This window comes from Papio anubis, unplaced genomic scaffold (genome assembly GCF_008728515.1).
Source record: "Papio anubis isolate 15944 unplaced genomic scaffold, Panubis1.0 scaffold136, whole genome shotgun sequence".
In the NCBI taxonomy this organism is placed as follows: domain Eukaryota; kingdom Metazoa; phylum Chordata; class Mammalia; order Primates; family Cercopithecidae; genus Papio; species Papio anubis.
Window position 1 is genome coordinate 79435 of NW_022161314.1, and position 12387 is coordinate 91821.

The 12387-nt window shown below is 39.8% G+C and overlaps 1 protein-coding gene across 4 annotated transcripts in view; it reads left to right on the forward strand.

Annotated features, from left to right (window-relative positions):
* Window positions 1–12387, forward strand: part of FAM214A (family with sequence similarity 214 member A) — a 98167-nt gene that overhangs the window by 52858 nt on the left and 32922 nt on the right. For all 4 annotated transcript variants that reach the window (XR_649134.4, XM_003900957.5, XM_021940571.2 and 1 more), the window contains exon 3: window positions 11610–11794. Coding sequence is in view for 3 of the 4 variants with exons in the window: in XM_003900957.5 (XP_003901006.2) it covers window positions 11610–11794 (185 nt within the window). In the remaining variant the exon portion in view is untranslated. The remainder of the gene's footprint in view (window positions 1–11609; window positions 11795–12387) is intronic.

Genomic DNA, 12387 nt, shown 5'->3' on the forward strand with positions numbered 1-12387 from the left:
AAAAAAAAAAAACCAGGTACACATAACATATTCCTTTGAGACTGGAACACATAAAGGAGAAGCCAAAAATATTTCAGTGATTGTGAAATTTAACCCATTAGTAGATATACGTCCATAACATGTTAAGAAAATTCTAAAAAAATGAATAGGTTGATATAACTATAGAGCTGTCAAATCATGCTGAATTTTTCCTGAAGTGTGGTTCATTTGCACTGATATGTCCTTTCCTTTTTCATGGTCACATTTGTGATTAATGCCCTAAGTTTTGGAGAAGTTTGGCTGAAGTTAACAGTACAGTCTGTCCGTGGAACAGAGTGAAATTTACCCATGAGAAGGTGAAATTCATGACCTTTGGTTGGTACACCAACACCCGACAGTAACCATTTATAGCCTAGATGGCTTCTGTAAATTCTGGGGAAGAGTACAAAGTAAGTCAAAGATCAGTGTGGAAAGGAGTTAGGAATGGGTTTTTTCATGGAAAAGAGTGGGAGTCCGGAAAACTTTGAGTTCGTGGGAAGGAGAGGAGGAAGTCATGCTTGATAGGTTAAAAAAAACAAAACCAAAAACATTTAAGCTTGAGAGGATTGTAATGGAATGGCTTTTTGGGAAGATTAATCTGCATTAGGATTCAAGATGGATAAGGAGGTGCCTAGAGTCCTAGACAATAGCTAGGAAACTTGTAGTAATTCAGGTATAAATTAATAAGAACCTAACTAGATAACTGTTTTCAGGATAAAAAGGAAGAGTTTAATTCTGAGAAAAATTTAAAACAAATTAAAATTTAGTAATTTCAGGATTATACAGGAGAATCTCCTACCACCTGTGCCATAGACTTAGAAGGGAAGCAGTTAAAACTTCTTTTAGTCTCATTTTGAGATTTGGAAATAATTTTCTATGAGTGATGATATTGCATATTTAATACTTTTCTAGAAAGGGCTATTGTATTATATGAATGCCCATTGTGTTAAGAGAGGACTAAGAAAGTAGACTTTTGCATTTATCATATATACTCTGCAGAATAATAGACAGTGTATGTCACATTTGTCTAATCTTCCATCATCACCGCCTACTGAGCTCACTATTTTCAAGGTCACCAGTGACTTCCTTATTGTCAAATTCAATGGTCACTTCTTTGTTTATATTTTATTAAACTTCACCAGTGTTTGAGACCATTGATCATGCACTCCTGGAAACTTTCTATTCTCTCGAGGCTTCCATTATACCATACCTGACAGCTCGTTTTGTTGTTCCTCCTCTTCTCTAATTGTTGCAGTGCCCCCAGGGCTCTGTCATGAGTTCCCTACTCTCCTCTACATACTCCTCTAGGTAACTCTTGATTCTAAATACTATCTGAATGCCAGTGATCCCCAAAGCTATACCTACAACCCCAGACAACTATAATAACCTCCTAATTAGTAGAGCTACTTTCATTCTTTCCCCCTATTCTTTTATCCACATAGCAGCCAGGGTGATCATTTTAAATGTAAATCGGATCATGCATTTCTCTAGTTAAAACCCTCTAATGGCTCCCCATTCCATTTGGAATAAAATCTAAACTTTTTACCCTATTTTCAAAATCCTTTATGATCTAGTCCCTGACCACCTTTCTAAACTTTTTTTTTTTTTGACACAGGGTCTCGCTCTGTTGCCCAGGTAGGAGTACAGTGGTGCAATCATAGTTCACTGCAGCCTGAACTCCTGGGCTCAAGCAGTCCTTCTGCCTCAACCTCTAGTAGCTGGAACCATTAAGGGGCACATGTTACCACACCTGGCTTTATTTATTGTTTTGTTATGTTATGTTATAAGCGTTATGTTATGTTATGTTATGTTATGTTATGTTATAAGTTATTTTTAAATAGAGACAGGGTCTCGACTGTGTTGCCCAGGCTGGTCTCAAACTCCTGGGCTTGCTAATCCACCCACCTTTTGAGCCCAAAGCAGGGTTTTATGGGTGCGGAGCCACCCTGCCTAGCCAAATGTCCATCTCTGTACTGCTTTCTCTCTCTCCCCACTGCAATTTCAGCCTCATTCACCTTCTAGTTCCTGGGATTTGACCCATTCGTTCCCACCTTTGTCATTGCTCAGAATGCTCTTTCCCCTAATTTTTGAATGGTTAGCTCCTTGTCATTTAGATCTCAGCTGAAATGTTACCTGCTTCAAAAAGCCCTCCCTAACCACCTGATAGAAAGCATTGCCAGAATCATTCTCATATCACATCATCCTTTTTATAATTATTGCATAGTACTTAGCATCTGATATTTTATTAATTTGTTTTTGTTTTTCTGTGACATCACAACAATATAAGCTCCAAGCCCCATTGTCTACAAAAGTGCCTGGAACCTGGTACTTTTATGGTATTTGTTGAATAAATGAAGTCTTAGTACCTACATAGTGGTTATGTTAACTGAGAGTCCCATTCTTTGAGCATAACCTCTTCCACTAATTCTTAATATCCATTCTCAGGTGCCTCATCTCATTTCCATATGTTTCTCATATGGAATCTCACTGACATTCCAGTTCTTACCTAATTTTTTTAAACATTTGTTTTTAAAAAGAAAAAGTGTTTCAGATACTAAGTTCCAGTTTCTCAATACCAGAACCAGTATACTGTTACCTGTGTGTGTCTTCACAAATGCCAGTATTAAGTAACCAAACTAGGACCTACTTTAAGAAATAGTAGGCCTGGTGCAGTGGCTCATGCCTGTAATCCAGCACTTTGGGAGGCCAAGGTTGGTAGATCACTTGAGGTCAGGAGTTTGAGACCACCCTGGCCAATATAATGAAACCTCATCTCTACTAAAAATACAAAAATTAGCCGGACATGGTGAAGCGCACCTGTGATCCCTACTCAGGAGGCTGAAGCAAGAGAATTGCTTGAACCCTGGAGGCAGAGGTTGCAGTGAGCCAAGGTCATGTCATTGCACTGCAGCCGGGGTGATAGAACGAGACTCTGTCTCAAAAAAAAAAGAAAGAAAGAAAAGAAATAGTAAGTGTATTTGTGTATTCTCATGCTGCTAATAAAGACATACCTAAGACTGAATAATTTATAAAGAAAAAAAGGTTTAATGGACTCATAGTTCCACATGGCTGGAGAGGCCTCACAATCATGGCAGAAGGTGAAAGGCACATCTTAAGTGGCAGCAGGCAAGAGAGAGTATATGCAGGGGAACTCCCCTTTATAAAACCATCAGATCTCATGAGACTTAGGAGACTTATTCACTATCACAAGAACAGAATGGAAAAACCCACCCCCATGATTCAGTTACCTCCCACTGGGACCCTCCCATGACAGGTGGGGATTATTACAATTCAAGGTGAGATTTGTACAGAGCCAAACCATATCAGTAGGGGTTACAAAAAGTAGTAACTCATTAATTAAAAATATAGGACACTGGGACTGCTTTTATTGCATATTATTTTTCAGTTAATAGGAGTTACTTACCTAATGCTAGTCAGAGAATAGTGATTTATTTACAATTTAGTATATGGGATTATGTGTTTGCTTTATGGGACTGATAATATTTTGTTGTATATATGTCTGTCTGTGCTTATATATGCTTGTGATTCCACAGATACATAATCCTAACATTGTTGTTAAACATTAGGTTTTTACTTACATTGTAGATATGTTTCCTTGTCAAAAGTAGATATGTCATTATTTTAGATCTAACTGAACCACAGTATATTTAACCAGTCTCATATTGTTGAATATTTAGGTTGATGCCAATTTTTTTAAGTTGGTATAAACGTTTTCATAAACATCCTTGGACATTTGGCTTGGTGTACTTCTTCCGTTATTTTCTGGGGATAAATTCATAGAAGGAGAATTTTTATTCGCAATACTCAGTTGTACATCATGAAGTAAAAAGGACACTTTTTATTTTTATTTTTTGAGACAGAGTCTCGCTCTCTTGCCCAGGTTAGAGTGCAATGGCATAATCCCAGCTCACTGCAGCCTCAACCTCCAGGCTCAAGTGATCCTCCCTCATCTGCCTTCCGAGCAGCTGCAGGCACGTGCCACCACATCGGCTGATTTTTGTAGAGATGGGGTTTAGCCAGGTTGCCAGGCTGATTTTGAATTCCTGAGCTCAAGCAATCAGTCTGCCTGAGCCTCCCAATGTGCTGGGATTACATGCATGAACCACTGCCCCTGGCTGGACATTATTTTTAGATAAACTTTCTTAGCAGCAATTCCCCAGGCTGTTCCCAGGCCTCCTTTTCTATGTTAATTCATGGCATAAGAGGCCTAGGCGCCTTCTCCTTCCCTGGCAGGCCTTAGGGAAAAAACAGCGTATATAACAGCCTAGCAATGGGAAAGACACTCTTCTTTCACTCCCATTGAAGTAGCTTTGAGCCATCCTGGTTTGTTTGTTTGTTTGTTTGTTTGTTTTCCTAAATCAAGATGTATGTGTATATAATGAGTAGTGCTTCAGCTGGGCTCCTGGTTAGAGTCTCTCAAGAAGGAGTTAGTGGTTCTGGTCTCTCTCCTGTGGTTTTTCTGAAGAGCAAAGCACCATAAATTCTCAGAGTTGGACAAAACCTGAGAACAAGCCTAATTGAGCCACTCGCTTACATAAATCTCTTCAGCCACACCCTGGCAAGTGTTTATGAAACTTTCCTTGAACACCTCTAGCAATGAAGAATTTACTTCTTAGTCTGTTTCGTCTACGGATCACTCCGGTTGTTCAAAGTTTTCCCAATGGCTAAGTTGTTCACTTTTCTCGATGGACAGAACAGGTGGGGAATTTTAAGAAGCTGCTACACTCCAGAACCAGAAGAGCATGCAAAAGCAGTCAGTCTGATCATAGCTCCCAGACAGCCTAGTGCAAGCACAATCCTCATTGAGGTCTTAGGTAAAGGGACCCCCAGAACTGTGTTTTCATTGGTTAATCACTGGTGTCCAGTGATCTGTCCTTCATAGCATGTGAAAATTTATAACATACTTTCTGTTCTCTTCAATATTACATTTTGTGTCCAATAATTTATTTTTCTTTTCTTTTTTTTTTTTTTAAGACAGTCTCTCTCTGTCCCTCAGGCTGGAGTGCAGTGGTGCAATCTCAGTTCACTGCAACCTCCACTTCCTGGGTTCAAGTGATCCTCCCATCTCAGCCTCCCAAGTAGCTGGGATTACAAACATGCACCACCATGCCTGGCGAATTTTTGTATTTTTAGTAGAGACAGGGTTTCACCATGTTGGTCAGGCTGGTCTCAAACCCCTGACCTCAAGTGATCCACCTCCAGGAGTGAGCTACAGGAGTAAGCCACCGCACCTGGCCAAATAATTTATTTCTTCTAACATGCGAAACTGGTAAGAAGGCCTAGCAGTTCATATTAGTCTAGATTTGAAACATTTTTTTTTTTTGTAAAAGTAGACTTTTTCAGGTGCTCTAAAATCAAACTTTATTTCTAGTGTGAGCTGTGTCCTCAGAATATCAAATTAGATCTATTGAATTCTCTTTAGTCCGACATATTTCGCAATTATTGGTCATATTCTTCAGTAAACTCTGCTGTTGTGTTTAGAGGTTGACATTATAAAAATGTTAATGATGTAACTTTTCTTTAAAAAAATTTTTTACTGCCAATTTTCAAGGACAATCTATAACAATGTAACTGTTCTGAGGACTACTATGATTTAGTATTCTCGTTTATTAAAGTTAGACATTCTTGACAAATTTCTAAAAGTTGTCATCACATATCACTTGTACTTAGGTAATACTTTATGTGTTTCAAAATACCATTGTATAATCCATAGTATTCCTTTCAATACTTATGTAATAGTTACACCAGTAATTAACAGATAACTAGTATCATCTCTAATCTTTGTTTCAGATTTTTCATTTAAACATTTAACACCCTTGCTGGGCGCCCTGGCTCACGCCTGTAATCCCAGCGCTTTGGGAGGCCAAGGCGGGCGAATCACGGGGTCAGGAGATCAAGACCATCCTGGCTAACACGGTGAAACCCCATCTCTACTAAAAATACAAAAAATTAGCCGGGCGTGGTGGCAGGCGCCTGTAATCCCAGCTACTCGGGAGGCTGAGGCAGGAGAATGGCATGAACCCAGGAGGCGGAGTTTGCAGTGAGCTGAGATCGCACCACTGCACTCCAGCCTGAGTGACAGAGCAAGACTGTCTCAAAAAAAAAAAAACATTTAACACCCTAAGTTCAGTAAGTCATCTGAGGGATTGCAAACTCCAGTCATGGTTTTGAAGTTTGTTTAGTTTGTACCCTACAGAGACAATGACCAAAGCAACCAAATTTTAGTCCAATGTTACATTATTTAAAAGTGGCTTGGGGCAGTGGCTCACATCTGTAATCCCAGCACTTTGGGAGGCCAAGGTGGGAGAATTGCTTGAGGCCAGGAGTTTGAGGTTAAAGTGAGCCATGGTCACGCCACTGCACTCCACCCTGGGCCACAAAGCAAGACCCTGTCTCTAAAACAAAAAAGAAGAAGAAGAAAATACTCTTTTGTAACAGTTCAGTGTTTATCACTTTAAACTTGATAATTCCTACTGCAAGAGTTAGCCACTCCATTCCAGGAGCTTTGGAAATGTATTGCAGCTTTGCAGGCATAAGGATAACAAGTCATAGAGTCCTGGTAACATCTATCTATCTTTCAGTCATTGCACTTTCTCCACCTTCTTCCCCACTTTGTATGTCCTTTCCTAATCTAACCTGTTAGTTTTGCAGAATTTTATCTCTGCAGAAATGATCAGGTGCTCTTTAGGATATGTATAGTGGTAGTGGTAGTGTTTAAAAAGTAGTTTTAAGAGACATCCTTGTTAAGAGTGAAGAAAAATTGGGCTGAGTGCGGTGGCTCACACCTGTAATCCCAGCACTTTGGGAGGCCGAGGTGGGCGGATCACGAAATCAGGAGATTGAGACCATCCTGGCTAACACAGTGAAACCCCATGTCTACTAAAAATACAAAAAAGTTAGCCGGGCATGGTGGTGGGTGCTTGTAGCCCCAGCTGCTCGGGAGGCTAAGGCCAGAGAATGGCATGAACATGAACCTGGGAGGCAGAGTATGCAGTGAGCCAGTAATGTGCCACTGCACTCCAACCTGGGTGACAGAGCAAGACTCTGTCTCAAAAAAAAAAAAGAGTGAAGAAAAATAGATGAGGGCAATGATGAGTTTTTAGCCAGGCTTTGGTATACAGTATTTGGGGAGATCATATACATTAATGCTCTGGGTAGAGGCCTGCAGATGAGTCATGCTTGATACCAAGGTGATAATGCAGAGGTAGTCAGTCAATTATGTGTTACAATTATGTGGATTTGGTTTTAAAAGAATTATGGGCTTTCTTACAAATTTTACATATTTATTTATTTATTTTAAATAATATTTATTCAGAAGTGGAGACTATGTAATGTGATGTGAAAAATAAGATTAAAAGCTACATTGTATGAACCTAAGTTTGTTTTAAAAGTTGTATATATGCGGCCGGGCGCGGTGGCTCAAGCCTGTAATTCCAGCACTTTGGGAGGCTGAGACGGGCGGATCATGAGGTCAGGAGATCGAGACCATCCTGGCTAAAACAGTGAAACCCCGTCTCTACTAAAAAATACAAAAAACTAGCCGGGCACGGTGGCGGGCGCCTGTAGTCCCAGCTACTCGGGAGGCTGAGGCAGGAGAATGGCGTAAACCCGGGAGGTGGAGCTTGCAGTGAGCTGAGATCCGGCCACTGCCCCCAAGCGGGGGAAAAAAGGGGAGTCCCCTTCGTCTAAAAAAAAAAAAAAAAAAAAAGTTGTATATATGCTTAAAACAAGACTATTAAGTTAACAATAGATATCTCTGAAAAATGAGTTATTTTTATCTTACTCTCTGAATTTTATAAATTTCTCAGTAAATGTGTTACTTTTTAGTTAGAAAATCATTATTTAAATTTTGAAATAGTCACATTTTTGGAAAGTTTTATTTTCCTCAATGTTTTAGTGTGCTCAGGCTGCCATAAAATACCATAGACTTGGGCGGCTTAAACAACAGAAATTTATTTTCTCACATTTCCGAAGGCTGGAAGTCCAAGATCAGGGTGCCAGCATGTTCAGGTCCTGGTGAGAGCTCTCTTCCTGGCTCACAGACAGCTGCCTTTTCCCTGTGTGCTCATGTGGCCTTTCCTTGAAGAGAAAGAAAACGAGAGGGAGACACATGCGGGCTGTGGGAGGTGGGGGAAAGCAGGGAGAGAGGAGGTCACTTTCTCTTCTTTTAAAGCTACCTGCATTACCACCCTTATGACCTCATTTAACTGTAATTACCTCCTAAAAGCCTTATTTCCAAATAGAGTCACAGTGCCGGCTAAGGCTTCAACATATGAATTTCGATTCAGCCCATCACTCAGTTCTCATTTATAGACTAGCAATTTTTTTGTTTTTGATGATTATCTTCTCTAATTTCATAACTATATTTTAGTTACTAGTCAAGGTGCTTTTGATTAGAAATAATTCACTCAACAAGCTTAAAGGAATTGATTGCTAGGGATACAGAGTTCTCTCTCAGTAGGTTTATGAGGGACTGGAACATTGTCAGGAATCAGGCAACTACTTTTTCTGGCTCTCTATGGCTACAAAGTCTCCTTTCTCTCTCATTCACTATGTAGCTTATTTCATTCTCTTATTTTCTGTTCCATGCCCATGGCAGTCTATGATCATTACATAGCTCCTGGGTGTACGTTGCCTCAGTTTAAGTCATAGCAGATAGGGACAAACTAACATCTCTGAATCCTAACTCCAGTGTCTTGGGAAATAGACTGACCCAGGATGGGTCAAGTGCCCACTTTGAATCAATTGGCTTTGGTGGGGTTGGGAAACAGGGTCACACTTTTTTGTATATATAGTAGAGACAGGGTCTCCCTGTGTTGCCCAGGCTGGTCTCGAACTCCTGGGCTCAATGGATTCTCTTGCCTCAGCCTCCCAAAATGCTAGGATTATAGGCATGAACCATCACTTCCAACCAGGGGTCACACAACTTAAAGAAGGCTGCCGGTGTTCACTCTTGACAATGGCCACTGTTAAAATCTTGCTCTATGTGATCTTCCTAAAGCTCTTTCAGACAACTAGGCAGATGTTACCCTCATTTAATGGAAGAAAACAGTAAGTGACTTGTCTCAAGCAACACGTCACTCCTGTAGAACCCTTCCTCACCACTGTCTTCACCACATACCCCTTTAGAACCTTTCCTCACCACTGTCTTCCACCACATACCCCTACCCAACTACTGGCCACCAGTCTGTGCTCTTATAGATTGCTAATGTCTGTACGAGTGGTTATCACAGTATGGTATGTATTTGGTTGTTGTGTCTGCTGCTCTGAGAATTTTTAAAGTGTATGATCCATATATTTTTTAACCTGGGGATGTATGATAAACTGAATGAATTGACTGGGAATAGAACTAGAGCCCAGGTTCTGGAGCTAAACTGTCCAGCTTCCAAATTCAACTTTGCTACTTCCTAATTGATGATCTTGGGCAAGTTACTTAATCTTTCCATGCTTCATTTATCTGAAAAATAGAAGCAATAGTCCTCACCTTCTAGAGCTGCTCCGAGGATTAAATGAGTTGATGTGTAGAAAGTACTTCGAACTGACAGTGATAAATTACCAAATGTTGGCTGTCATTTTATATGTTCCAAATGGTCACTTTAGAGAAACTTTTCTGAATGGTCTTAAAATGCCAGTTCAATAAAGTTTACTTTAAGGCTTCTTCCTTTTCTGATAAGCCTTCCTGAAGCTAGAAAAGAGCATTCTTCATCATACTCTTCAAAGCTATTCATAATCTGGCTCCAGTCCTTCTTTTTGCATACTTTTCTCTATAAGAAATCTCTGCTCAAATTCACCTTCTCTCTTCCCATTTCATGCTGCATTGTTCTGTTTGTTTTTAAAATTCTTTGAATTGTAAAGGTTTCAAAACTAGGAACTATGTGCATATGACTCTGTGTCCCCCTATTACCTGAGGTATAATAGGCACTTGAAATATTTGTTGCTTAATTGGCAGAGATAAGAGCAACTTTTTGTACAACAAATTATACAACAAATTGAATAGTATGTGCACTTTTGTGTATGAACAACTTGTATAGCGGGTTAACAGTTTTTAAAATTAACTGTTAAAAAACTAGGAGCACGCGTGAGAAATATTTAAATTACCATAACTACATGAAAAAAAATCTATAGATTAGATTGTTTGAAACTGTAATAACCAAAATACCACATTCCACATATTGCAAATCAGGCTTTGTGCCGCTGCTGGATAAGTATAGCATTTCTTCCTTAGCAATTGTTACTACTATATAGTAAAAGCACAGAGGACCCCATGACTATGAATTTTCATGTCACAGAATTAGTGCTGTGAAACTAAGGAACTAGTAAAGGAAGGGAGGGGGAGAGAAAGAGAAACATGCAGTGGATCTGTATCTTTTTCTAATATGTAAATAATAGCAATAGAACATCTTAGCTAAAAATACGACATAAGACATTTTAACCTTTTAGCTATTAGTGATTATTTGTGTGCAAAAACTATTGTACCTGACATCCAAAAATATAATTTTTTTTTTTTTTTTTTTCTGAGACAAGAGTCTTGCTCTGTCGCCTAGGCTGGAGTGCAATGGGGCGATCTTGGCTCACTGCAACCTCCACCTCCCGGGTTCAAGCGATTCTCCTGCCTCAGCCTCCTAAGTAGTTGGGATTACAGGCATGCACCACTGCACCCAGCTGATTTTTGTATTTTTAGTAGAGACTGGGTTTCGCCATGTTGGTCAGGCTGGTCTCGATCTCCCACCCTCGGGTGATCTGCCCACCTCAGCCTCCCAAAGTGCTGGGATTACAGACATGAGCCACCACACCTGACCCAAAAATATAATTATTATAGGCTATAAAGTTAAAATAGATATCTCTGAAAAATGAGTTATTTTTGTCTTACTCTCTGAATTTTATAAATTTCTCAGAAAATGTGTTACTTTTTAATTAGAAAAGTAAGCCACCACACCTGACCCAAAAATATAATTATTATAGGCCAGGCGCAGTGGCTCATGCCTGTAATCCCAACACTATGGGAGGCTTAGGCGGGCAGATCACCGGAGGTCGGGAGTTCGAGACCAGCCTGACCAACATGGCAAAACCCCGTCTCTACTAAAAATACAAAAATTAGCCATTCATGGTGGTACATGCCTATAATCCCAGCTACTTGGGAGGCTGAGGCAGGAGAATCGCTTGAACCCAGGAGATGGAGGTTGCGGTGAGCCAGATTGTGCCATTGCACTCCAGCTTGGACAAAAAGAATGAAACTCTGTCTCAAAAAAATAATAATTAGTATTATTATCATAGGATGATAAATGTATTTCTAAACCTTCAGTGTTTTAACTAATGTTTATGTAAAAACAATTCCATAATTTTAACCAGTTCAACTAGAATTTGGAATTATCCATCATCTCCTCACTTCTGTATAGTTTGTGAATCAAGAGTTTAGTATATTTTGATTGTCTTGATTTTATTATTTTCACTCTTTGTTAAATGAATATTCTTAAATGTGTAATGTGACATTAGTTATTTTAGGCAGACCAGATGAGTTCTTACTAAGAGTACATTAAATTGAGGACCCTTTGCCCCTTTTTTAATATCAGATACTCTGGATGAATATTTTGAATATGATGCAGAGGAGTTCTTGGTCTCTTTGGCCTTGCTGATAACAGAAGGACGAACACCTGAATGTTCTGTAAAAGGTCGAACAGAAAGCTTTCATTGCCCTCCAGCACAGTCTTGTTACCCAGTAACTACCAAACATGAATGTAGTGACAAGCTGGCCCAGGTGAGAATCTTGTGTTGAATGCTTTATATCTTTTATATAAACTAGTTTATGTTCATCATCACCTTTATTTTGTTACAATTATAATTATCACATTTCAATGTAAAATTGATCATAATCATAAAGGGGAAAAAATCCAAATCCTGGACCATAGCTAATAAACTTAGCTCTCAAATAAGGCTCTTGAAGGCATTGCAGGTAGTTTTGCTGATCAGTGGGGAGGTGGGCACCCAGTTTCGTACCGGCCATCTCATAAGCTGGATTTAAGACTATCTATGCTGTTGGATTTTACTTTGTTTATTTATTTATTTATTGGAGATGGAGTCTTGCTCTGTCGCCCAGGCTGGAGTGCAGTGGCGCAATGTTGTCTCACTGCAACCTCCACCTCCTGGGTTCAAGCAATTCTTCTGCCTCAGCCTGCTGAGTAGCTGGGACTACAGGTGCGTGCCACCACACCCGGCTAATTTTTGTATTTTTCGTAGAGATGGGGTTTCACCATATTTGCCAGACTGGTCTCCAATTCCTGACCTCGTGATCCGCCCTCCTCAGCCTCCCAAAGTGCTGGGATTACAGGCATGAACCATGATGCCCGGCCT